At 37.9% G+C, this 27,298-nt stretch overlaps 2 protein-coding genes across 3 annotated transcripts; both read left to right on the top strand.

Annotated features, from left to right (window-relative positions):
- The first annotated feature begins 220 nt into the window (after window positions 1–220).
- On the top strand, window positions 221–20,912 carry tdrd12 (tudor domain containing 12). 2 transcript variants are annotated; one of them, XM_017484741.3, is made up of 31 exons: window positions 221–526; window positions 1,194–1,240; window positions 2,682–2,846; window positions 2,972–3,108; window positions 3,673–3,792; window positions 3,926–3,981; window positions 4,071–4,156; window positions 5,387–5,609; window positions 5,703–5,764; window positions 5,864–5,946; window positions 8,161–8,238; window positions 8,323–8,371; window positions 8,531–8,604; window positions 9,448–9,534; window positions 9,625–9,685; window positions 10,146–10,253; window positions 10,520–10,705; window positions 10,949–11,102; window positions 11,183–11,310; window positions 11,412–11,603; window positions 12,401–12,529; window positions 14,632–14,749; window positions 14,849–14,988; window positions 15,169–15,386; window positions 16,234–16,315; window positions 16,459–16,640; window positions 17,549–17,756; window positions 18,921–19,013; window positions 19,135–19,307; window positions 20,428–20,646; window positions 20,810–20,912. In XM_017484741.3, the coding sequence occupies exons 2-31, from the start codon at window positions 1,202–1,204 to the stop codon at window positions 20,886–20,888; spliced, it is 3,729 nt and encodes a 1,242-aa protein (XP_017340230.2). In that variant the 5' UTR covers window positions 221–526; window positions 1,194–1,201; the 3' UTR covers window positions 20,889–20,912. The 2 variants fall into 2 exon arrangements, with proteins under 2 accessions (XP_017340230.2, XP_053541982.1); XM_053686007.1 differs by lacking the exon at window positions 221–526 and adding an exon at window positions 906–1,068.
- Window positions 20,902–26,025, top strand: LOC124628879 (putative ATP-dependent RNA helicase TDRD12). The gene is made up of 6 exons (XM_047159987.2): window positions 20,902–20,923; window positions 20,965–21,031; window positions 21,165–21,278; window positions 21,453–21,606; window positions 22,207–22,267; window positions 23,120–26,025. Exons 1-6 carry the CDS (start codon window positions 20,902–20,904, stop codon window positions 23,179–23,181), a joined length of 480 nt encoding a protein of 159 aa, XP_047015943.2. The 3' UTR covers window positions 23,182–26,025.
- Window positions 26,026–27,298: the final 1,273 nt, after the last annotated feature.

The raw sequence follows: 27,298 nt of genomic DNA on the forward strand, positions 1-27,298 counted from the left end.
TAATACAAGTATTCAATTTCAATAATATTCAAATAATGTCTAACAAAATAAATAAATAATAATTAAATATAGTAACGAAATATTGAGTATTTCCACCCCCTGTTACATGGCAGGTGTCAGGGGAAAGTTCTGGAAAGCACAGAGTTCTCTGCGGTGTGGGCGGGGAAAGCGGCAAGTGACAGGAGCCGCCAATTTACAGCCAAAGGAGAGACATTTTAGATGAAACGTCAACCATTTTTTAAAATATACATATATATATATTTATATATAACTTGGACTTACACACTGTATGCCCACATTAATTTTAATAGAAAGTAGTCGCACCTATGTTCACTATGCCTAAGGTACGCCCGTTCCTTTGAAACAAACAAACAAAAAACCAAAGCCAGTAATGATGAGCTGAAACAGTATGGACTGATTTACTACTTAGCTAAAAACATGTCCATCCTATACACCAGTTAGCCGCTAGTTTGGACCTCGCGGTGATGAGCACAGGAGAAACACAGCCTGATATTCACGTCTGAAGGTAAACTGTTGGAATTGGTCGTGATGATTTAAAGAAATGTTCACGGTCAGGACCGTTAAATTAAATGTACAGTAGTAAGTGCGGCACTACAACATACAGCCAGCTCTCGAAGAGCCGATACAAGTACGCGTAAATTTCGACCACGTTTATTTTTCACAAGAGATTATAACCCCCGTGGACCTAAATACAAGGTGTGTATTGTCCTGTGTTTAACCTTTATGTCATCACGGAGGTGCTCATTTAAGTCTCGAAAACCCCCAGAAAGTTTAGATGATAAAAGTGCGGTGAGTTTTGCTGATGCCATGCACTTTTCTCATCTAAACTTTCTGGGTTTTGGGGGGGGGGGCTCATTGCGGTGTTTTGTGAAATTATTTTAGCCCCAAAAACGACTAAAGCACTCGTGAAAAGACCTCGAAAATGTCTCTTGTATAATCTCCTAGGCTTTAGCCGACACTGGATGAAGTGAGGTCTGAGCGGCCGCCATGTTGAAGCTAGACTTAGTCCACTTCATTTTACTTCCACTTGTGTAGAACCTGGAAAATGTAAGCTAGTTAAAAATATTTAAAAAAAAGAGCACATATCAGCTATTGAACGGGTATTTTACATCGGTAATTACCTACCGGAGTCTGTAATGGTCTTCTTCTGAAACTTCTGTTTTGCTTCTCAGGTTTGGAAATGGAGGTTGGAGAAATGTTAGAATTGGCAATAATCAAGGTACAGTATTGGCACTAATGTATTCATACAGGCAGAATATATATTTATACAATACACTATTTTAGCAGCTGCAAACTTGCAGTTTATCCTGCTTTTTCTCCTTTTCATGCACTGTAAAATTGTTCATCTGTCTGCAGATAGGAACCTAAACTAAAGACGGGTGACATGATTAAAATATCACCATACGGCAGGATGGTAGTGTTGTGAATGATGATACTGTACACTACTGGTCAAAAGTTTAGACACACTCATTCTTTATTTTTATTTATTTCCCCACATTTTAGAATGATAATCAAATCTCCAGAGTAACGCAAATGGGATCTGTGGGAATTATGTTGTGGTAAAAATAATAATAATAATAATAATAATAATAATAATAATAATAATTTAGTATTTTAGCATCTTCAAAGTAGACACCCTTTTTGCCTAGAATTTCCAGAAATGTATTTTTGGCATTTTTTTTTTTTTCAACTGATTTCTTGAGGAATCCCCCTGTGATGCTTTTTAAACAGTATTAAAGGAGTTCCCGCCTATGCTGGACTTATTGGCTGTTTTTCGTAATATTTCGCTCCAAGTCAATAGTTTGAGAAAATATATATATATTTTTGTAAATAAGATGTTAGTTTTCTAATGAAAGAAATTAGTATGTTGTCACGATTATATTTATGTCTACAACACCGATCTCAAACATTTAATCATACACCTTCAGATCAAAAGGTTTTTAAGATCATGAGAAACATTTCATTCAAGTGTCTCCAAACTTTTGACCGGTAGTGTGTATATTTCATGTGTACAGAGATAATTCATAAAAATGACACAAAAACAGTTATAATTTTCTCCCAATGTTGTCATTTTGCCAGTCCCCACCCCACTATCTAGCGCTCACCTATCACACACTGTTAAAGCTCAAGACAGATGAACACACTAGGAGGATTGTGTTAACTGCTCTCTTCCACATACGGGTTCACAGAAGCCCACAATTGGCTAGTGTTGCTCTGATTGGAGAGGAGAGTAATGCCAACCCTCTCTTTCAGAGAGCACAGCCAATTATGTCCACATTAATCCAGATACATCTGAAAATGGTATTTTCATTTTAAAAAGCTGTCATTCTACACTGTCGTTTTTCAAAAGTTTTTTAAAGTCTGAAAACCGTGTGTGTTTATTTCAAAGTGAATCTGGAGGTTGGACAAAGTGACATTAATCATTATAACAACTCCATCAAACTGGATATCAGGCACAACAACTGCAGTACATCATCTGCCGTCTTGTTTGTTTCGAGTTGGATGGGTCACATGGCTAAAAATATGTCATCGTTTTTGAATATCTCCGTATTCTGTCAGTCCACATTAGAACGCGAAAACGGTGTTTCTGATCAAATAGTATCTGGTTGTATTTTCCTGAGGGTGTATAGAGATGTGCGTTTGTTCCTTCTCTCTGTGAGGTTGAGGATCCAGGATGTATTTGGGGGCGAACTGTGAAAGGACCTGGTGTGCATGCCAAGAGTCCTCAAGACTACGAGAACCTGCAGGTTAAAATGAATCTCTTCTATAACAAGGTCAACTTGGATCTGCAGAAATTAAAGCCATCATCATTGGAGAAGGGACAGGTATGAACGTTTTGTAAATTTAGGTAAAACTATTGCATTTGATTTATATTCAGATTTGCTGTGTTTAGCAGCTTGTCTACTTTAATGTCTGAAATCAATCGATCTGTGTGTCTCTGTCCTGCTAGATGTGTGTAGTGTTTTGGCCAGAGCTAAGGAGCTGGTGTAGGGCCAAAGTGGAGTCTCTGATCCTGGGATCAGCATGGAGTCAGGCCGCGTGCTTCTTAGTAGACCATGGCGAGCGTGTCGTCGTCAGCACAGATGGGTGTGTAGAAATTGCGGTCTCTGCAGATTTTCATTGGTGAATGTTATGTATCTGCATATTTGAATCTGTGTAGTGCAGATTGTAATAAGTTCAGTGGTACAACAGTCCCAAAACGTGTGCAGTAAACAACTGAACCAAAAAAATAGATCCATGGGGTGGAAAATTACGCAAGTGAGCTGTGAGTTGTTTTTAAGCTCTATAAATAAACCTGCATTTTAGACTACTTTAAAGAAATCATAAGTAAAAAGGTTTTAGTTGTCTAAAATATCATTTAAAATAAATTTACTGGATTCTTGTTTGGTCAGAGTTTCTTCTCAAACAAACTTCACAGTATTAGAAGCAGCTTTGCAGTTTTTCAAAATTACTAAAATGCAGACACGTCATGTGACCTCATCACAACGTGCATTCAGCCAAAGCCCTCTTCGATTCATGTACGTCGTACATGAGTACAGATAGAAGATCTCGTTTAGTAACAAACATCACGGCAAAAGATCAAATTGCAAAACAATTACATGCATCTGCGATTTTGCCAATTCATGTAGTTTTCAACATTTTTTCCTGCAGTGTGATGGCTCTGCTTGATAAGTTCCTGCAACTGCCCTTCCGGGTGCTAAGGTTCAAATTGGCACGGATTTACCCGATGAAACTCAAGGTGCACCTCTGCAACGAGTCAGCGGAGCTTGTGTAAGACGTCACAGTGTCCAGAAAGCTTTTGATTTTTACTAATTATACATATTAGGCAAACTCGTATAGATCAATCTGTTAATTATTGTGTCTGTATTGGTTCATTGATCTTCTCTTTGGTGCCCACTTTCAGTCCATCCCCTCACTGGGACAGCTCTGCTACAAAATACCTACACAATCTTGTACAAGGTTCCAGTTTATTTATCATATTTAAAAAGCTTTTCTAATTTTATGCATATTCATGTTAGAATTATACTACTCATGTTCCATCTTTGCAGCATCTACATTGGTTGAGGCTGTTCTTTGTGAAACACATGATGATTGCACAGTTATTGATCTGTACTTGACCATCAGAAATGTGAAGGTAATTTCACAGCACTTAAAACATCACTATGTTCATGGACATTCAACTGCAGTTGAGTAAGCCTAGGTTCATATCTAAATTATTGGCTGACCCACATTTTTATCTGTCAAACACCATTACTGTGACCAAACTCTGTTTGATTTGCAGTTTTTAAATATAGGATCATTTATATTTCTGTTATCTGCATTATTGTTTGGTTACTTTAAATACTGATGCCATGTGATAAAACTGATGAAGCATAAAAACAATAAATTGACTGGTGCAATAAGCAATTGAGAAGAATTAATATACTTGGACAAATTTATTAATACATATCCATAATAGTAAAATATGTAATATATTACTGGACCAGTTCAAGAAAATGATTTTTTTTTTTTTTTAAGTAACTGCACACTAAGTAAAATTATCTGAACATACAGGAGTGTGTACTCGGTCTCTGAAGCAGTATCCACCAATGGAAAGAAAAGTGTTATTTTTATTGTAATATTATGAACTAAGTGAATTCCACCTTTTTACATAGTGTGATTTTATTAGCTAGCTTGGAAGTAATTACTGAACGAGACTATTCCGAAGTCCAGTAGTCTTGTTTGTAATGTCTTTTGCTTGATATGAGTCCCAATTTTGTTTTTAAAACATGCTGATGACTTGTTGACATTCCTGAAAAGTCTGCCACACCGCAGATGGTATTTTTGTAGCATGGTTTGAAAGTTGCAGTGCCTGCAGTTTGATGCTCACTCGCACTGTAAAAAATACTGAGTGTGTCCGTATTAATAAAGGGCAGTGGATTGGCACATGGAATGCTGGAAAAAAGGATTATCAAGTTCATGGATATTATTAATGATGAGTAATGAAGTGGCAAGTGTCAGCCCTAGAGTAAATATGACTTTGATGAGTAATTGTGCCAAATTAACTCCATTACCAGGGATCATTAGTTATAGTTACATGTATATAGCGCTTTTCTAGACAATCAAAACGCTTTACATAGTATGGGGGTATCTCCTCAACCACCTGGATGATGTGAAAGCAGCCATAGTGCGCCAGAACCGTGGACCGTGGTTTCTGCTATTTTCAAGAAGAATATCTTTATTAACAGAGAGACATTATTTCCAATAAATAATTCCTATAACATTGTAATTGTTATAATATTCTAGTGAATAATTCTCGAGACCTTTTGTCTCGTTTTTAACTAGATTTGAACTCTTTACACACTTAACAGTTTTTGCATTGCAGATCTGTGTAAATGATGATTTGGTGGTGAAAAAGTTTGCATGTTGCAAAAGTGAGAAGTCTCTGGGGTATCAGAGCGGGTGTGTCGATCGCTCCCCTGTCTGCCTGGCCTGGGACATTTACAGCAGTCCTCAACATATTCTCAAAATGAATGGATGCTGTACAGTGAGGTCTGCTCCTTCACACTTCCTAACCAGGAAGAGTGAGAAAGATGATTTCATGCCACGTAAGTACTACTTTCCTGGTCAGAATCTGATTAATCCTGGCGTGTTGCTATTTGTGCGTTTCATTGCCCTCTACCTTTCTTGTTCGGAAATAGACCACGTGAAATCTGTCATGACTACAGTGAAATCGGCTTTTCCCAGTGGAGCAGTATCTGCTGTAAGTTCTTCTGCGTTGTCTATACAGTTCTAGGCATGGTGTAGTAAGCAGTGTGTCACAGTGGTTTGGACCAGTCTAATATCCTTTGATCTTTTTTAGGAGTCTGATGGACAAGAGAAATGTGGAGTACATGACAAAGATGCAGTCCCCATGAGCACTGAGGAAGGGAAATTAAAGCCTGGGTGAGGGTTTTATCACTAATTTCCTACACTTTTGTTTACTTAAATCATGTTGATTGTGTTTACATTTATTAGTTATTTATTTAAACACCAACTTTGCTTTGTGAGGTGGTAGTTTAATGATAGAATTGTAGCTCTAGCAGTTATATGCCCATGTACACCCCCAGTATTGACGCTGGCCAGCAGAGTTCACTTACATTTGTTAGGTAGGTAGCTAAACTTCCATCAGTTGTCTTGGTGAAAGTAAAGCATGGATAAACTCCAGCTGTCATTCAGAAATAAGACGTATTCAGCATAGTTAATGTAGAGAGTCGGAGATGAACATAAAACTTCAGCAAATGACCATAGAGTCAGGCAAATAATTAAAGGTGAATATTTCCTTCAATTCCCTGTCTGATAGTCCTTAAGTGAGTATTTCAGAGCAACCTAAGACGGGTTCATGTGGAGTGATAAAAAGCTATCTTGATCAAATTCTAGATGGACAAACCTTCATTCAGCATCCCATACTTAGATAATATTGGTACAAGTACAAACGCGAAATGAACGTGACGTCACCAGTTTAAGTAGCAGACATACAATAATAATCATGACAATGATGGAGACAGTAAATAAATCTAAATAAACATTGTGTCAGGAAGATCCAGTAAGTCATCCTGGAGCATGATGTAGTGAGACAACTTAATGAAACAAAGTCAAGTCTTCAGTAATGTCCGTGAGGTCTTCGCAAGAGTCGATGACGTCCAACACCTTGGTCTCTCCCATCCTCACTGGCTGTTAGAAGTTCAGTGTCCTGGGCTTGACGTCCTTCCTGGTCTTGTCTCTCCTGGTCTTACCTCTGTAGAAGATAACATTTATGCTGAATGTGTATGTGACTTAAGAACGGATAGTTTAAAAGGACCATTAATAAACAGCATCAGTGCCTTTCATTATGCTTCAGTGGGCTTTAATCTCTACAGTATGCCTTGTATTTACAGTCTCCTCCGAAAGTATTGGAACGGAAAGGCCAATCCTTTTGTTTTTTCTATATGCTGAAGGCATTTGGATTTGAGAACAAAACGTGAATGAGCCGATAGATCAGAACTCCAGCTTGAATTTCCTGCTTTTTTCATCTAGATGTGTTAAACAGCTTAGAACATGGCACTTTTTGTTTGAACCCACCCATTTTTCAAGTGATCAGAAATATTGGAACATGTGACTGACAGGTGCTTCTTGTTGCCCAGGTGTGTCCTGTTAGATTGGTTGTTTAAACAGTTAATAGCGCTGAATGTCTACTCTTGAGCCCTGGTTTTCACCTGTGAAGACTGCATTTGTTGTTAAAAAGGTTAAACCAACATAAAGACCAGAGAGCTGGGAGAAAAGCAAGTCAATCAGCAAACCTTAAAGCGCACATATTATGGTTTTGAAACGTGCCTAATTTTGTTTTAAAGGTCTCATACTATAGATTTACATGCATCCAAGGTCAAAAAATACTTTTATGTGCTCATAATTTAAATTGCAGCATTACCCTTTTTTTCCCCCCCAGTGTCACAAATGACTCGTTAAATGATCCATTCTAAAGGATTCCTTCTAAACTCTTCCTTTCAAAGAGCATACTCTGCTCTGATTGGTCAGGTGTTCCAGTCTGTTGTGATTGGTCTACTGCTGTCAGCAAGCAGCCAATGAAGACCAGAAGCGGATTTTGTTACAAACCTACGTAGGTTAGTACAGGAAATAAGTCTGGAATTACTAAAGACTCGTTTCAGCTGTTCAGATATAAAACACACTACATTGGAGAAGCCCCCCAAAACAAACAACAGCTGAAAGAAGCTGTGGTACAAGCCTGGAAAAGAACAGTGCAACTGTTGATGATGTCACTATGTTGCCAGATGTAGTTAATCCAAGCAAGGGATATGCAAACAAATATTATGTGGTGTTTACTTTTATTAGACTTTGGCTTTACTGTTCAATACTTTCAAAGGGGACTGTCTCTCTCTTGTGCACACACACACACCTGAACAACACTCTCACTTGGTTTCACTCTCTCATAGGTAGATTCAGGCTCTCCCACACAGTACCTCTTTTGCACATTAAAGGATTATTTCATTTCTCTTGTTTTTTTCCCACACAGTATATATAGATTTGGTGCCTCATTCATTTCAGCAAACGTCAAGCTAAGCAAATACGTACTGGCTCTATATAAACTTTAATACATTCATGAATGCATTCATCTCTTTTCAGGGACTTTGAAGAATCGTATAGAGAGAACACAGAGCATGCCCTTGCAGAGCAGTTGTCTGAAAAACTAAACCTGTTTAGGTACGGTAATGTATTTTTATAGTCACAAATAATGTTTGTTTGTCCTGGATAGCTGACTCATAGAAGCTGTCTCTCCCTCAACAGATTCATGAAGTTTTTGAACCCCTTCCCAAATTCGAACTTGAGTACCAAAGTAAGACTTTTACATTTATGCTCTGTTCCAAAGTTTAAAACTACATGTAATAACTGTCTTGTCTGCATTGCTATTGATCTTTTAATGTCTTTCACAATATTAAACACAGCATTATGAGAAGAATGTGGGTGTGTTAATGATCACCAAAATGTGTTTTAGCATGATATTAATGAAGACGATCAAAAGACTTCAAGAATTTCTGATGAAACAGCAGAGGTGCAGAATGACCTCGGGTAACTAGCCTTTTCCAATTTTCTTGTTACATTTCAGTCCGGTATCAGTCCAATACTGTGCTTGTTTACGCTTTAAAAAATGCTCCTATACCAAAACCCGATGCCATGTTATACTATGTATACGACATAAAATGGCCAAGATCTTGACAAATTTCATGATTAATGATCAAAACAAAGTAGATAGGCAAAAAATCAAGAGGACGTACTTCAGCATATAACTAGCCTGATAAAACATCTATTGCATTTAAACAGTATGTCTAATAGAGAGCCGACCTCAGCACACACAGCAGTCTCAGCAAACATGAACAAAAACGAGAACAAGGTTCTGTGACTTGTGTATACACAAAGGCATTTGCAACCGTAACGCTGTGAATTGATTGAAAAACTGTAACCCGTGAGAGCACTTCAGTTCTGCGGGCACCAAGCACTGAGACACGCACAATTCCTTTCACCAGCGTCTACACTAGTGCACGTGCCAAGGTTTAATTTATAGCACATTTTAATGCCCTCTCTCGCTCATACTGCTATGTGCACTCAGCCTAGTGTAGACGTCAGCCACCCTGGACTCAGGTCACACTCTCTATTAAAGATACTGTTTAAAGGCCATAACATCTTAAGGAGAAAACTGAGCGTGAGGGGCTCCTCACTGATCGCAATACATGGAAACAACCAACATCAACATAGCAGATGTTCCAGATTAATTAACACTAACTCAGTTTGGTGTTGAAGAGGATTTTCTTTTAAATCCTACACGTTTGGTCTGACAAATAAATAAAAAAGCATATTTAAATACTTAGTAGTGTGTTTGAAGAGTTTACTGATTCGGTTGTGTGTAACTTGCAGTAGTACAAGTGTCATCTCTACAGTGCAGAAGGAACCAGCTCTCACTCAAGAGACAATAAGTACCAAAGACAAATTTGCCTGTTCCAGGTGGGTCATCTCTTCACATTCAATTATTCACCTGACTGTCTTTATAAAGAAATGTCATAGTTTTGCTTCTTTGTATGAATGTATATGCAGATTGCTACAGTTGCTGAACCCAGATCCAATAAATCCACACTCGGAATCTCTTGATGATAACGTAAGTGTTGGAGAATTTAGTTTCTCTATGTTGTCTTTTCTATCTTTTTAATCACTCTAGGGATCCACCTTCTGAAGTCTTATAAGGAGATGAATAACCTTGTATTTGCCCTTTCTATACCATTAAGAATATTAATTATTTTGTAACCTATGAGAAATTGTTTTATTGTTTACACTTTAGTATAAAAGAGCTACACCTCCTCTGATTGTGGGTTCACTTCTGTTGTATAGTTGAAGTGATAATTCACTGCTGCTGCTGAATTAATCCTGATCAATAAGATTTGTGTGCTGGTTTTATGTGGGGATTAGGGAAAATTCTCCAACAGTATGCACATAGTAAATACCAGTTTGTTTGTTTGTTTGTTTGTTTGTTTGTTTTCTCATAATTAGTAATGGATAACTAGCTGTTATTGGTATTCTCTGTGATGTTCTGATCTGTCTGGTGTGTGTGTGTGTGTCAGGTTACATGCTGTAAACCCAGCAAGAGTGCAGTTTTGGTGCACTCAGCTACCGCTATCAACCCCTGTAGCTGTCTAGCCCAGGCTCCCATCACCGAGCAGTTTCGAAGAGTAATCACCGTCCTGCTAGTTTGGGTTCTGGGTCTCTTTCTGTAGTTTGAAATATTCATTTACATCTTGTTGACTGGTCAGCTTAAATTGAAGGGCTTTAATGAATTTAATTTTAATGAACATTTTGTTCATTTTTTTTTCAGTTTGTTGTCATGTAGATGCAAAATATTATGCAAATATGTATTAAGCATGATTTTTTTTTTTTTGTGTGTGTGTGTGTGTGTGTGTGTGTGTGTGTGTGTGTGTGTGTGTGTGTGTGGGGTTAGTTCCTGTTGAGGAGAAAGTATACAGGACCAGGCCTGGCCGAGAGTTACTGCTGGCCCTCTGTGGCACGAGGTTGTGACACAGTGCTGATATGCCACAGGGGAGAAGATCCTCTCTCCTACATCCCACCTCTGCTGGCTCAGCTGCAGTTAGCCTCTTTGTTCAGTGCCCTCACTGCACAAACTGGGGTGAGAGACCGAGACAAGAAGACCATTAAACCGGTCTCTAATCTCTGGACCTTACCATCTTGTCCTCATTGCTCACCTATAATCAATCTATCTTTCTATTGAGATGCTAAAATACATGTTTTGTCAAGATGTTGGTTAACTTTTCTTATAGTCCTAATCTTTAAATTTTTTGAGCTATGTGGAGTATGAGTCAGTTTTAAAGGATTTGCATAGATGTTCTTGTTGCTCTCTCTCTCTCCTCAGCCCATAGCAGTGATTGTTTGTCCAGGTTGGGAAAAGGTAGAGTCAGTGCTGGAGCTATTAGAGGAGAGCCAGGCAGCAGTGAATCTTAATCCTGCTGCTGTGCTGATCGGAGTAGGCAAGAATGAGGCCAAACAAACCAAAATTCAGAACAACTGTAAGCCCCCTTGCTGGTTTTAATTTTAACACATGATGAAAGCAGCATGGAGCCAATCTGTGTTGTGTGTTGTGAATTAGGTCAGTTGCTGGTTACTACCCCCTTTGGCCTGGCCAGGTTGCTGGAGGTGCAGTTCTTCTACTTTCAAAGGCTCTGCCACCTGATTCTGGATGATGCTCATGAGCTCTTTTCAAGAGCCCCTGAACAGGTGAGAAGGGCAAAGAAAAAAAACAAACAGCTGGGAGGTTTCTCAAATTGAGACGGTTAGGAAAAATCCTGAATTCTCTCCCCCCTTATCTCTCTTTGAAGATGACTGCCATCTTGCAACATTACCAGAAAGTGGTGTCCAGAGAGGATAGACCCATGTGTGTGCGGCAACTTGTTGCTGTAGGCAGTCGTTGGTGTCGGGAGCTGGAGCCTGTGGTCCGGAATCATATGATTAACCCCTGCATCATTTTCACAGTGCCGGAAGAGGCGGCGTTATACGGTGGGGTTCAACAGGTTAGTGACGAGTCACACTGACTGGGAGGGGACACAGAAGCAAAATGACTGCGAGATTCAACTATATATGTCTTTCCAAAAGCTGTGTATCATGTTGATGCTTTTTTGGATTAAATTTGGATCTTGTTGCATAGTATAGCTTGTATCCTATCTTAGGCAACCAGCTTGTAGTGTGTGTGATATGGCCAAAAACTTATACCACTCCAATATCGAATGAACACTGCTACGTTATTAGTAGATATAAAAATAAGTAGCAGGTTTGTGGACACCTGCCATCAATTAAAGTGACCGATTTAACCCCAGGTAAAGTACACTGGCTCCTATAGGCTTACAAAGCAGGTCTCAGTGTTGATCTTAGTGTTGAAAAATAGCAGGTCTCAGGGATCTCAGTGTTGAAAAATATCAACCAGGAGAGCATTACAAAAAACATTCCAAGACATTGGTATATCATTGAACATTGTAAAGACAATAATCAACAAGTGGATAAAATATGGCACAACAGTGACTTTTACTAAGAACAGGACGTCCCTCTAAAATTGATGAAGTTTGGGAGAAAACTGGTCTGGGAGCCTGCCAAGAGGCATACAGCAACATTAAAATAATTTATGTTACGTGTGTAGACTTTTTATATCCACTGTACACTATATGGGCAAAAGTATGCGGACTCCTGACAATCACACCCATATGTGAGCCTTCCCCAAACTTTTTACTGTAAGCTTTTTGATATTTGCTGGTGCGTTGTCCTTCCAGACCATATTTTTAGTGTGTTTGTTTGAATTCTTGTTTGCTATATACAGACAATACTGATGTCTCTGGACTGCAATAAGATCTCAGTGATACTCAGCTTTTTGGACTTCAGCCCCTCTGTCGCCCAGAAAACCCTTCTCATCACTAACACTGCAGAGGAAGTGGAGCATGTGTACAAGGTACAATGAACTGTTACCAAACGCACAATGTTTTAGGGTGCTATGATACATGCAGCATTTAGTCAGTTTGAATTGAACCCCAGTACATTTTCCCTCTTGTTGCAGTTTGTTTGGGCAGGTGAGAACACAGTGATGCAGCATGGAACAAAACAGCTAGTTTGAGTGAGGGTTCACCAATCAATGTAGTATGAATGAAGAAACAACAAGCCTATAATAAAGGGAATTTTTAGATGGCTGGGAAAGCCTACTGGAAATTTGCACTTTAAGGTCCTTTAAACCATGGCCCTAGTTATGGCTTAGGGCTGTGATTGCATTTCATTATGTCACTGCTGCAACTCACTGATCCATCCATTCATTCATCTTCTATACCGCTTAATCCTTTTCAGGGTCACGGGGAACCTGGAGCCTATCCCAGGGAGCGCTACTCACTGATGAAAGCAAAATATAGTTCAGCAGGGAGTTTATCAAATATTTCTTTGGGGGGGAGCAATACCCTGCTGAATGCAACCCCAATTCTGAAAAAGTTGGGACAGTATGGAAAATGCAAATAAAACTAAGAGGAGTGATTTGTAAGTGTACTTTGACTTATAAACTTATAAAGACAAGGTATTTGACGTTTTACCTAATCAACTGCATAGTTTTTTGAAGATAAACTTTTATTTTGAAATTGATGCATGCAGCACAAAAAAAGTTGGGACAGGGCCAGTTCAGGATTAATAGCGATGTGACAAGTTGCAATAAGAAAGTGATGTGAAACAGGTGAGGCAATCATTTAATCGTAGGATATAAGGAGCCTCCAAAAAAAAGGCCTAGTCCTTCAAGAGTAAGGATGGGTTGAGGCGTGCCAATCTGCCAACAGATGCATCAGCAAATAATCCAACACCTTGAGAACAACATTTCCCAAAGACAAATCAGTAGGATTTTGGGAATTTCACCTTCTACAGTGTACAATATAATTAAAAGATTCAAGGAATCCGGTCAAATCTCGGTGCATAAAGGGCAAGTCCGAAAGCAACTTCTGTATGTGCGTGATCTCCGATCCCTCAGACTTCACTGTCTTAAAAACCATCATGAGTCTGTAATGGATATCCTGACGTGGGCTCGGGAATACTTTGGTAAACCTTTGTAATTCAATGCCATTTGTTGCTGCATACACAGATGCAAGTTATGGCTTTACTATGCAAATCAGAAGCCGTACATCAACACCACCGTCTTCTCTGGACTCATCTGAGATGGCCAGTAGCACAGTGGAATCGTGTTTTGTGGTCCGACGAGACAACATTTCAAATAGTTGACTCGTGGACAAAACAGCTGTCGTGTTCTCCGGGCCAAATAGGAAAAGGACCATCAGAGCTGTTATCAGAGCAGTGTAGTGACTGTTATTCTATTTTGATGCGGCATGTTGTGCTCATGTCAAATTGAAAGCAGTACTGTCTGTGTGTTGTATTTGATTTTTCTCTTCAGTATAGTTGCTTTTCTATGTGGCATGGAATCTTCTCTATGCATTTCTGACCAATGAATGAGTTTTAATAGAGGCTCCGAGGTGGTGCAGATGTAAACCATTTGCCCTATTGTTGGAATCGTGCTTGGAAGTTCAAGAGCGTTTACTCAGCTAGTGGCCATGCTTTCTGGGTGGGAAGTATGGCAATCAATCAGTGTGACTCTAGCCAATCCTGGGCATCTGTGAGCTCATGTATGAGTAAGAGGAAGGTCAGCATTTTCCTTTGAGTGTGTTCAGATGTGCTGTGATGTTGCAGAAGCAGCAGGTTGATAAAGATGCTCTGGCTGGCTTTGTGTGTCTTGGAGGAGGCATGTGCTAGCCTTCACCCTCCCTGGTTAGTAGCTGTTGTGTGATATGGGAAACCTAGCTAGTGGATGGGAATTGGCAAATGACCAAAATCCATTGGAAAATCAAAAAACATGCATTTTCTTTCTGATTCAAATGGTGTGAAGACAACTTTAGAAACACTTGTTTACTGGAAAAATCATATCCAATAATAGTTTTTGATGGTCTGTTCTTGGCGGATATTCACCATTGATTCCAGTGTCACAAAAATGTCCAAGAGTTTCCAGCACTAACAGTTTGTAATGTATTCATCCAGGCTCTCAGCAACACAGAAGCATTCTCTCTCAAAGTTCACGAGGGCCTTACCTACCAATTTGATGTTGTGATTGAGCAGTGGAGGAAAGACGTTGGTCCAGGCACACAGGTTATCTTGGGTATGTGTACATTGTGACTAATTTAAGTGTGTTATTTGATGTATAATTAATTTATATTGAAGACTCTCTCAATACTGCCACTTTGTGTTTGAACCTCAGTGACTACCAATGATTGCTTAAAGGCCCTTGGTATCAGGGATGCCACATGTGTGGTACATTATGGTTTCCCTAGCTCCCCTAAACTGTTTGGGACCCGGATGTTCTGCATGGTTGAAAACTTTCGGAATCTCTCCTGTAAGGTATTAATCAAGTAGTCATTCTTTTTGTTAACTTCTGATGCTTTGACAAGAAGGCTTGACACTAGTGTTTAGACAACTGATGATATCTGTGGTATTTTTGGTGTTTATAAAGATGTATGGATTTTACGAATGCGTGTGAACGTATTTTTGTGTGCATGTGTGTAATTTGTGCTGGGTCAGAATCACTTCGAGGGCTCCTCTCCTGCGGTGCGTTCTTTGTTGCTGCTGTCTGAGCAGAATTCTCGTCACGTGTCTGGTGTGCTGCGCTACCTGAAGCGTACAGACATGCCACTGCCACCAGAGCTCCTACAGTTTGCCCTGGGATTCCAGCAGGCTAAGGAACAGCAGAAAGCTGACCGTGCACTCTGCAGCTATCTGAAGAGCATGGGCTTCTGCAGGTCTTTATACTATAATTCTACTACCATGCAGTGGAGTGTGTGTGTGTGTGTGTGTGTAATATATATATATATATATATATATATATATATATATATATATATATATATATATATATATATATATATATATATAAAGAAAGAGATATTTGGCTTTGTACTTTAGCTGCATGTTGGAATTGAAATGTAACTGGTGCTATGTGGGTAAGAGTGTACATTATCAATTTATAGTGAAGTGTAATTTTAAAGAAATCCAAGAGCTAAAACCCTAACTGTGTTAATAATCTCACAGAAGTTCTATTGGCACATAAGTTTGCTGCTTTCTAGAAATAAATACTTAAAATTAGCAAAATTATGCCATATTTATTTGTAGAACAAGACAATTCCAAGTGTAAGGTTAGTAAAAGGTCTGTAAATAGGCATAGTAATCTTTTATAGATTCATAATATGCTCATAATAAGAAATATTAGATTGATTTTAATAATCAATATTCAGAATAGGGATGGGCGATGTAGATTTAAAACTATATCCCGAGATTTCATGGTATTGTTTGTGGTAACAATATAAATGACGATGTGAAAATAGTAACATTCAACACCATCTTTTGCGAGATGAAAAATTCTTATTATGTGGAGAAATTGTACATCAGAGACGATACGATCTGGCTAATTCAGAATATGCCTAGGTATTTTTTGCAGTGTTGTCGCTTAAGTTCAGAAGAGTAGTTATTCCCCATGTTTCTATTAAGCAAGATTAGTGAAAAGCCATTTCCGTTGCTAATTCTGGATAGTTTTTTGATGTGTCAAAATATTGTATGTGTTACTCTTTAGTGTTTCTTTCTGGCACACAGGGACAGGACAAGTTGCCCAGACAGACACACAATCAACAAAATTCTTGATTGTCCCCAACATGCAGACTCTGGGACTATTTTGGTGAGTTTTCTACCATCTTGTTCCCTGGTGTAAAAATGCAGTTCAAAGACAACCTTCAATCAAATTTTATTCCTAATCTATCAGGATTAGGAATGTTAGCATGATGCAGTACTAAAATAATTTTACGTTGACTCCCCTGAAAGGTGTTGCCCCTTTACATTAAGACCGCGAGCGTGTACTATGGACGTATTCTGGACCAGAAAGAGAACGGTTATGAGAAACTTGCTGCTGAGATGAAGTCGCATTATGCTAAAGAGAGGCTTTGTGCAACGCATGTGGTGGAGGGTGGCTTTTATGCACTACAGGAAGATGATGTATATCATAGGTAAGTAGGGGTTTGTCGCTGTTTAGTGGCAGGTTTTAAAGTGGAAGGTAGCCTTTTAAAAGGTCCCTGCTATGTCATGCTTGTCCTCTGGCCATTCTTTTTAACTTGAGTGACTCAGGTGGCCTGGCAATTGACCACCCGCCTGTAGAACCACAGGTACATGCAGTGCCATTCAGAATTATTTGCACTCTTGATAAAAAAGTAAACATTACAAAATGTTATAAAAAAATTCCCACTCAAAATTTCTTCTAATGAAAAATCTTATATATAAAGTGCGTTATCAGGCTCTTGCCATGGCATTTGAGTCAAGTAAGCTTGTCTTTCACCTGTGTTCGCAGCCCCAGTTATATACTGCATCTGAATGCTACGACCCCCATAGATTGCTGTCTGTAGGAGCTCTGTATGTTACATAACTGTTTGTGAGCATTTCCTCCTTAAAAGCTAGAAGCAAATGTGCCATCGTATTAGAGATACAACTTGCAAATGTCAGTCTGTTTTATGCTGCTTTGCTGTTCTAGAGAGGTAATTAAACGTTGAGAAAATAGTAATGTCAAATAATAGAAATGCAGTCATCCAAGGTGTACATCAGTGGGCTGTCATCTGACGTTGCAGGTTTATCAATAACAAGATATAGGCATGTTAGCAGAAACCAAAGGATTGGGGTGTGTATATATTTATATAAATAAAAAGAAATTGGATCATTCCTTTTTCAAGTTTTCACTCTTCTCACCCATAAAAGAATAAAAAGGTTTTCAGACAAGTTCAAAGACAAAAATATTGCTCGGTATGTTTTAGTATGAATAGTTATAGATGAATACTTAGCATTATACCTCACATTAAACACTACAATTCAGACACAAACGCATGAATTAAGCATAGTTACAGCTGGTGGAATGTATGTGTGCCAGGGTGTGTCTGACCAAGGTGCCAGAAAAGGGAGGCCAGCTGTTTAGCAGTGTCACAGCTCGATTTGTTGATGAAGGACGTATACAGGAAGTGAAGTCACATCAGCTACTGCAGCTTCCCCCGGAGTTCCAGAGCTTGCCGGATCAGGCTGTTGAAATCATTCTGTGCATGGCCCGACCCATTGATGGAGAGATGGACTGGAACCCAAAGGTAACTTTATGTACTTGCATACATTCTGACTAGAAATTTGCCTTCTCACAAATTTTATTATTTAATTACCGGAAAGAGTTAACAAACCAATATATTCACTTAATCACCAGTAGAAGAAAAAAATGCTTTGTTGATCTTAGTAATCAAGTATCAATTTCCCCTACGATGATTGGCGGCACACTGTAGTGTTTGACGGACGTAATATTGAGAGATGACTAACAAAAACACACAGCAAAAGCTTTACTAACTATCACCTCAGTATTTAAGCCTGTCATCCAATTGTAGCAGGCCCCGGTGCCAGCTAAAATTTAATCTTTGTAACATTTTAATTAGCAGATGGTTTAGGAGTGAAAATCCCACTGAATTAACCAACTTCATTCGGTCACAGTGTCAATGCATGTTCATAATAATCTTATCGTCAACACACGTCTGTATATTTACTATTTTAAAAATATGAATGAAAAACACAAATAAAAGCTCCACGTGAAAGTAAATTTATTATCCCTCCTCTGTCCTGTGACCTTCATAATCTGACTGCTCGTACCTTCCCACACGAGAGTAAAAACCACCCAAAAAAACTCCAGTATACCTTGCCACAAAATCAGCACTGGTGTGGTTTGATTGCTGCCTCTGCCCTGTGGGTGAGGAGTTTGCATGTTCTTCCCCTGCTTCGGGGGTTTCCTCCAGGTACTCCAGTTTCCTCCCACAGTCCAAAGACATGCTAATTGTCATTTCCAAATTGTCCGTAGTTCGTGAATGGGGGTGTGAGTGTGTATGCGATTGTGCCCTGCGATGTGCTGGCACCCCATTCAGGATGTTCCCTGCTTCGTGTCCAATGTCACTCGAGATAGGCTCTAGGCTCCCCCACATCCCTGTGTAAGATAAGCGATATGGAAAATAGATGGATCGATGGCTGTCTGAATACTGGCCCCTCAGATCGGTTAACCAGGTATTCAAATACTCATCCATCCCCCTTATTTCTGATCTACTATTCATCTAGTCCTGTCACAAAACCATTTCCCTCTCCACTTAAATCATCACCTTCATATTATTTAATAACTGTTCATTATTTAACCTGTGAAGTACCTGTGAAGTGGAGAAATCATAAGCAGATGGATTTAGTTTTGATAGAAAGTGTTTCTCCTCTGTATTTTCTTTTTACAGGTTACCAGAGCTATCAGTCAGAAAATCAAAGGAAAAATACATCAAGCCAACGTGGTGATGTGCCTGGGCAATACTGTATGGGTTGATCTGATGGTAGGTAGAGTTGGTATTTATAACATTATAACTTTTTTGTAAAAATGTTGTAAGATTCTTTCTTTTTTAATTTAATGCTGATTTTTAAAAATATTTTGTACCACTTTTAACTTGCCAACAGGTACGTATGACACGCATGCCAGGTCTGCAGTTTTTCATAAATGAGTATAATGTCCATGCAGAGATTCTGGCCACTGGGATGGGCACCGCAAACCCTCAGCATCTGGAGCTACTGAAGTTGCTCTGCCAGGGAGAGGAGGCCTCTGCTGTTGTGGCGCTCCGTGAGAGTAATGGGTAATTAATTAGTTATCGCTCTTCCAGTTTCCATTTCTATCTCTGTTTGATTAGGTGTGATACATGATCAGGGATATATAAATATTACACACAGATGGGTACGGAGCCCCCTTAGTGTCAGGTAAGAAAAAAAAATACAGCCATGTGTAAACCGTGCCATCAGATTTGTAATTTGTGCCCTCAGTTTTGTAAACTGCACCCTTAGATTTGTAAACCGTGCGCACTGCGTTAAAATTGGGGTTATAATGGACATTCGCTGTACACTCTCTTCTATTTCTATAGAAATAAACACACAAAAGGACATAATGTGTATTGAGTGGACATAGAACCAATACAACTGAATATATTTTTAAAATTTTCTCCCGTTAAAGCCTGCGGAAGCCAATCTGGGCAACTGTATAAGATTCTACTAAGTTTATAGTCGTCTACTTAACAGGATATCTAACTTATTGCAGTGTTAGTATACAGTATGGATAAAGAGTTTTTTTATAGCATATATATTATTAATGATATACCTTTTTATTACACATATAAACTTATTGTGCCATATAAAAATCTTATACAGTTGCCCAGGTCATACACTTTTTAGATGACTCCATTACTATAAAGCGCTGATGACCTGCGTTTCCCAAAGATTGGCTCCATAGTTGGTTATCAGTTTTGTAACATCAGATCCACCGATAAATGGCATTTTGAGAATTGCATGCAAATTGATAAACTTTATTTAACATAACAGCCATTAATATATTAATTAGATGTGTTGCACAAATGTAGTTTAAGCAGTTTGCTGCTAAGAATTAGAGACAAACAGTCCCTTTATTTTTTTATTGTTTGCACTCTTTCAGACCCCTCTCTTTATTGGTGTATAAATAAGAGTTTTGTTTTGTTTTGTATACAAGGAGGAATTGTGTTCAGTGGTGGTTTTATCATTGCATCAAAAACAGAAGTAAAACAATAAATATCCTTGGTCAGATTGGGCATGAATAATCTATACTAACCTCTTAAAAGAGAATTATTTACTTGAATGCTTTTCTGTTGTGCCACTTCAGAGCCTACATTGTCTAAGTTTTAATATTACTAACATCTTTTGTGTTTTTGATTCTGTAATTGGTCTGATCAGATGTGAGAGTGAGGTGGCGTCTCTGGAACAGAGGGGTCAGGCTGCTGAGGAAGCTCTGGCCAGTCAGGTGAAGGCTGGAATCAACATGCCTGAGTGTACAGACAGTGAACCCTGTGAACCCTTACAGAACCTTCCAAATACAAACCAGAGCACCGAACCTAATAAAGGACGAAGTAAGGTCTCTTTGGAAGCCTGGCTAGATGCTGAACACATGTTTACGTAAGTGGAGTGACGATACTGACTAAGATCATAATAATGTTAATATAAATCATAAATCACATTACTTTCATTTTGCCTTGAGGACATGATGTCAGTTTTACGGTTAATTTTTGTTTATTTTGTATTTTGTACACCGAGTATTCACACTTCTGTGCTCCTTTAGATCTGCTGATCTAAGATTTTTACCTCAGGATGGGACTCCTGCTCTTTCTAACAGCTCAGACGAAGGCAAGTCGGTTTAAAAGTGAATACTTGATGTCGTATTATGTTTTGGATCGTTACCAGTGACGATCGTGAATATTTTTAAAACTTTAACAGGGGACAGTAAGATCAGAAATGAGGTCTTGCACATTGGCCACAGGCAGGGTATTTGTGCACCAAAAAGGTATTTAAAAAGTAATAATAAAATAAATAAAGCCAGACGCTTTATCTTTCAGGTCTTTAAAGATATGCAGCAATATTCTGAATGTATTTTGTATTTATCAAGTTTTTTTTGTCCCGTTTTCTGCATGTTTTAGTTTTCACCCACAGATCAAGTGGTTTCAAGAAGAAGAGTCAGTCACTCTTAAAATAAAGCTTACCAACCCCATGATGCAGAAGTGTGAATTCTTCTCTGACAGAGTGCTTTACAGGTCAGTGTACACCTTAAATCCTATGTTGGGCTTAGTTTTAAAGAAGTATTTATTGATTTAACAAAGATTTTGTAGTCCTGCCTTCTGTTTAGTTTTGCCATTGTTTAGTGTTTAGATTGCCTAATTGAATAATATTGTAGTTGTATTTATTGTTTTTTTTCTCCCCATTTCCAGTGCATATGTAAACACCCACCATTACTCTGCCAGTCTGGAGCTGTACAATGACATCAGCCCAGAGCAGTGTTCATGGAAAATGGAATGCAATGAACCAGTAATCAAATTGGCGAAGAAAGAGAAAGGAGAGTGGCAGTCACTACTTAACTACAAAGTAGGTTTTTCCCCACACCAGTGCTGACCACTTTTACTCTGTCTGCCTTGAGAGAGAATGCTGTAGGTAACTACATATACTACTATACTACAACAGAGACTAATATACTACAACTACATATACTGACTAGCGGGCTTTTCTGAAGTCCCACTCATTCAGCAGTCATATTCAGTTTTTACTAACAATATTATTTATTTTATGTAAAGGTACACCATTTATATATTATTAGAAATTATTACAATTGACACCATAAACTGTCCCAAGAGGCCTTAATAACTCCTCTCTATATTATCTCAATTGCACTTAAACTCACCGTCCACTTTATTAGGAACACCTGCACATTCATGCAGTTATTTAATCAGAAAATCATGTGGCAGCAGCGCAGTGTATTGTTTGAAATTGGACACACATCTGTACCTGCAGGCTTAGTTACTTTTGTTAACATGACCTAATCTATATTTAAAACAACACAGCATACATATATATATATATATATATATATATATATATATATATATATATATATATATATATATATATATATATATATATATATATAATATAAAACTAATCTTTTTTCCAATTATCTTTTCTTAACAGAGTGCTTTTGTAAGCTATGATTTTGACCACATTGAAGTTGAAGAAATTTCTCCCTCCAATGGTAAGTTTGAGTGTGTAGCGCGTGCGCACATATATATATATATATATATATATATATATATATATATATATATATATATATATATATATATATATATATATATATATATATATAAAGTAGTCAGGTAAGTATGATTTTGTTTACCAAGTCATTTAGAAAGCTATTAAAAATAATTTCGGACATGATGCATGTTTTTCAAATGTGTGTTGTTTTTTTTAAGCTGGGTCGTCTTTATGATTCTGTATTAAAAATATGAAATAGTAAATAATTTTTTGGGCATTATAGTTCTAGTGTCAGATATCCTGCTGTAAAGGCCTCAGCTTATGTCATGTAGAGATGCTGTTCAGCTGGCTTTCACAAACTGTAAGACATAATTGCAGCGCAAAAGGCAACGTGCGAAGGCTTCACTCTTGAAGATGGTTTCACACAACCTTCTCAGACATTGTCTGAGTATACCGAGGCCTTAAGCCAACACTACTGTTATTTTAAAAAAAAATATTATTAGAACAGTCTCATTGTTAAAATTGGCATAAGTAAAATTTCACGTCAAATTTAGAATGACACTCACTAGGCAACTTTCTTTAACTTTCTAAAAAAAAAATTTAAAAAAATAACGGGCAAGCTGCCCAATCACATTATTTTGTACATGTCAGTACTATTGAGGCAACAGTATTAAATTATCCACATAGATCTGAACCATTTCACATGATGATTTACACAATTACCCAATTTTCCTGACTTTACCCCATATATCTGTATCCATGTAAAATAGTATGTATATATAGTTACTTTTATTATTATTATTATTATTATTATTATTATTATTATTATTATTATTATTCCTACCTCCAGGATGTTGGTTCGTGGGGAACACAGGAGACGAGATGCTACAGGAGCTTAGAGAGTGGGAGTGAGAGCAACTGAACAGACTGAAAATGGGTTATACACCTACAGTGCATATAAACAAAAATCTACACCCCCTGTTAAATTTGCAAACTCTTGTGACATAGAAAAAAAATAAGAGAGCAAGATCAATCACATCAGATCTTTTCCCACCTTTCCACCTGATATAACAACCAACAAAATTGAGAAATTTTTATGGGGGGGAAAAAGGAGAGACAAAAAAACTTACAATAACCTGTTGGCAAAAGTGTGCACACCCCTTATCTAATACAGTCCCCAATGAAAGTACTGAAACGGTAAGGCCAGTTCTATTATTTTTGATGTACACTGAAGACATTTGGTTTTGAGATTGAAAGATGAATATGAGACAATAGATCAGAATTTCAGTTTTCATTTCCTGATATTTACATCTAGATGTGTAAATATCCTTTGGCCCAATTTTTGGATAAGAGTATCAGCGAGGCACAGCTAGACTTGGCAGTATTTTCTCACTCTTTCTTCCAAAAACATTCTCAATCTGTCAAATTGTAAGGGCATCTCCTGTGCACAGCTCACCACACAGATTTTAGTTGGATTCAGGTCTGAGCTCTGGCTAGGTCATTCTAAAACATTGATCGTCTTTGGGTTAAGCCATTCATCTGTTGCTTTGGATGTATGCTTTGGGTCAATGTCGTACTGAAAGGTGAAATTCCTTTTCATCTTCAGCTTAGTAGCAGACACATGAATGTTTTGCACTAAAATCAGCTGGTTTTTGTAGCTATTCATGATTCCCTCCACCTTGATAAAAGCCCCAATTCTGGCTAAAGAAAAGCAGCCCTAAAGCATGATGCTGCCACCACCATCCTGCACCGTGGATATTGTGTTCTTTTGTTGATGTGCTTTATTTTTGTTTTTTGGGGGTTTGTTTGTTTTTTTGCACCAAGCATACTTTTTGGACTTATGTAATTATACCTTTTGGAATTGGTCTCATCAGACACTCAGTGCGTTTACATGGACAACAATAATCCAACATTTACCCCCGATTAAGACAATACCATGTAAACAGCAGTTTTTAATGACCTTAATCTGATTAAGGTCATACTTGAAGTAAACACAAATCGAATTAAGATATGTGGAGTACTCCTGTTTTAGTCACATTATCGACGTGTACTACAGACATGTAAACACCTTAATCACATTATTAACGTCGTGTGAGTTTTTACCGCATTTTGAGACAGGACACAATAACACACGGCAGTGCTCAACCGTTTTACGGCAAACAATAAAGCACGGCTGCGTCCCAAAGAGCTTCCATCTAGCCACCCTACCCCATACATGAAGACTACGAGAGATTGTCACTTGCAGAGAGCAGTCAGTACTTGGGTATGATGTTCTTTGACTTGATTTTGTGCTCAAAAAGTTGAGACCATATCATTTAGTTGGGCTTGAATGTTTTGCACAGGGAGCGTTGAGCACTGTAGGTCTCTTGGCAGCCTCCCTGATAAGTTTTCTTCTTGTCATTTGTCAGTTTTGGAGGACTTCCTGTTCTTGGTAATGATACTGTGGTTGCACATTTTCTCCACTTGTTGTAGATGTTCTTCAGTGTTCTTTAACCCCTGGATGCTCGCCCGGGTTTTTTACTTTGTGGCAAATAAACAAATCACGGATATGACACAGAACTATTTTTGTTTAATAGCTGAATATTCTGGTTTCATGAAACATACCTCAAACAAATTAAATTAAATAATTTTAATTAATGACATTGTTTTCCAGAACAAGTAGAGGAAAAAATTGTGGAATCAACAAAAAAAATCAGTTAGTACTTTGTTGCTCCTCCTCAGGATTTAATGATGACTTGATTTTAATGATGGCCTGAATTCTTTAAGGCATAGACTTCTCTAATGAAAAATTATATATCAAGCTATATTATCCATCAAGCTGGTTCCAACTTTCTCAAATAGCATTTGATAGATCAGCTTTGCAGGATGGAGCCTTGTCCTGGACCAATTTATAAAATTTCCACCATAAATCTTTAATGGGATTGAGGTCTAGACTGTTTGCTGGCCATGTCATTGAGTTGATCTGCCTTTCCTGAAGAAAAGCTTTAACACCCTTGTTAAAATGTCTTGTTAAAACCTATGTATTGACTGTTGAGGTCTCCCCTGTTCCTTTACCTGACATGCAACCCCATATCATTAATGAGTGGGGAATTTGATTGTTTTCTTCAGGCAGTCATCTTTGTGTTTCATTAGAACAGTACCAAACAAAAGTCCCAACATCATCTTCTTGGCCAATGCAGATTCATGATTGGTATCACTGAATATCACATTCACACTCCATGATTGCTTGTCTTTAGCCCACTGTTCAGGTTTTACCTTGTGTTTTTTTCTATTTAGACGTTAATGCTGGTTTTTGTTTGGCTTTTCTATATGTAAATCCAATTTCATTTAGTTGATATCTTACAGTTCTGGCACAAACAGTGACTGCTATTTCTACCCATTTGTTTTTCAGTTGTTTTGTTGGGCATTTTATATTTTCAAGGCACATTGCTTTGAGTTTTCTATCTTGATGCTTGCTGTCTTCCTTGGTTTATCCGTATGTTTTCCTTTTGTAACCTTCCCATATTGTTTATACAGTGCCCTCCACTAATATTGGCTTTCTGTTTCTTTCAAGTCAGGGGACTTGGATGACCAAAGCAGGACCTTGATTTTGTGGTCAGTAAACCATTTTTGTGTTCATTTTGATGCATGTTTTGGATCATTGTCCTGCTGGAAGATCCAACCATGGCCCATTTTAAGCTTTCTGGCAGAGGCAGTCAGGTTTTCATTTAATAGCTGCTGATATTTAACCATGATCCCACATATCCTAACAAAATGTCCAGGTCCTCTGGCAGAAAAACATTAAAGAGCCACCACTATATTTAACTGTGAGTATGAGATACTTTTCCATATGGCTACCTCTCTGTGTGCACCAAAACCACCTCTGGTGTTTATTGCAAAAAAGCTCTATTTTGGTTTCATCTGACTATAGAACCCGATCCCATTTGAAGTTCCAGTAGTGTCTGGCAAACTGAAGATGCTGGAGTTTGTTTTTGGATGAGAGTAGAGGCTTTTTTCTTGAAACCCTTTCAAAAAACTTGTGGTGATTGTAGTTTTGGAAACTTTCTGACCCCAGGATGCAACTAACTTCTGCAGTTCTCCAGCTGTGATCCTTGGCGACTTTTTGGCCACTCAAACCATCCTCTTCACAGTGTGATGAGAAAATATGGACACGTCCAATTCCATGTTGATTGAAAACATTTCCAGTTGACTGGAACTTCTTAAATATTGCCCTGATGGTGGAAATGGGCATTTTCAATGCTTGTGCTATTTTCTTATAGCCACTTCCCAATTTGTGAAGCTCAACAACCTTTAAGCACATCACAGCTATATTCCTTGGTCTTACCCATTGTTATGAATGACTAAGGGAATTTGGCCTGTGTTACCTCTTATTTATACCCCTGTGAAACAGGAAGACATGGATGAACAATCTCCTGTTCCTAGTCACCCAGGTGTACTAAAAAAATTTAATATCAATGGGAATATACTTCATATAATTCATAGGGGTGCCAATAATTGTTGCACACCTATATTTAACAAAGACTTATTTTTTTCTTTTATATATATATATATATATATATATATATATATATATATATATATATATATATATATATATATATATATATATATATATATAATATAATATAATTATTTTTTTTGCAATTGTTTGAGATCCATGAGAACAGTGTATTTGTGAAATGTTATTTAACAAAATATCAAAAGTTAAATAAAGACAAATGTTCACAGCCTTCTTTGCTCATATTTACCAAGGGTGCCAATATTAGTGGAGGGCACTGTATGTTTCACGAAGACGGAATGTTCAGCTCTTAAACAAAAATTGTTGTCATATCTGTGATTTTGTTCATTTGCTATGAAGTAAAAAAGCCACATCCTCCAAGTGTGGTGAGTCCATAATGTTTGCCAGGGGTTGCATGGGACATGTACATGCTTTCTAAGCTCTTTTCAGACCATGGCTTCACCAATTGGTTGAAACCAAGATGTCAAGAAAATCCTACAGAAACAGCTGATCTTTATTTAGGGTTAAACA

The sequence above is a fragment of the Ictalurus punctatus genome, chromosome 14, assembly GCF_001660625.3.
Source record: "Ictalurus punctatus breed USDA103 chromosome 14, Coco_2.0, whole genome shotgun sequence".
Classification (NCBI taxonomy): Eukaryota; Metazoa; Chordata; class Actinopteri; order Siluriformes; family Ictaluridae; genus Ictalurus; species Ictalurus punctatus.

What these genes read in the sequence shown, in the direction of transcription:
- tdrd12 (XM_017484741.3), top strand. Translation starts at nt 1,202, where the DNA reads ATGGAGGTTGGAGAAATGTTAGAATTGGCAATAATCAAG. An exon ending in GACAAATTTGCCTGTTCCAG is followed by an intron (nt 9,535 to 9,624) that starts GTGGGTCATCTC and finishes ATGTATATGCAG; the next exon opens with ATTGCTACAGTTGCTGAACC. An exon ending in GCGCTCCGTGAGAGTAATGG is followed by an intron (nt 19,308 to 20,427) that starts GTAATTAATTAG and finishes TGGTCTGATCAG; the next exon opens with ATGTGAGAGTGAGGTGGCGT.
- LOC124628879 (XM_047159987.2), top strand. Translation starts at nt 20,902, where the DNA reads ATGTCGTATTATGTTTTGGATC. An exon ending in GTCGTATTATGTTTTGGATC is followed by an intron (nt 20,924 to 20,964) that starts GTTACCAGTGAC and finishes AAACTTTAACAG; the next exon opens with GGGACAGTAAGATCAGAAAT. An exon ending in AGTCACTACTTAACTACAAA is followed by an intron (nt 21,607 to 22,206) that starts GTAGGTTTTTCC and finishes TTTTCTTAACAG; the next exon opens with AGTGCTTTTGTAAGCTATGA.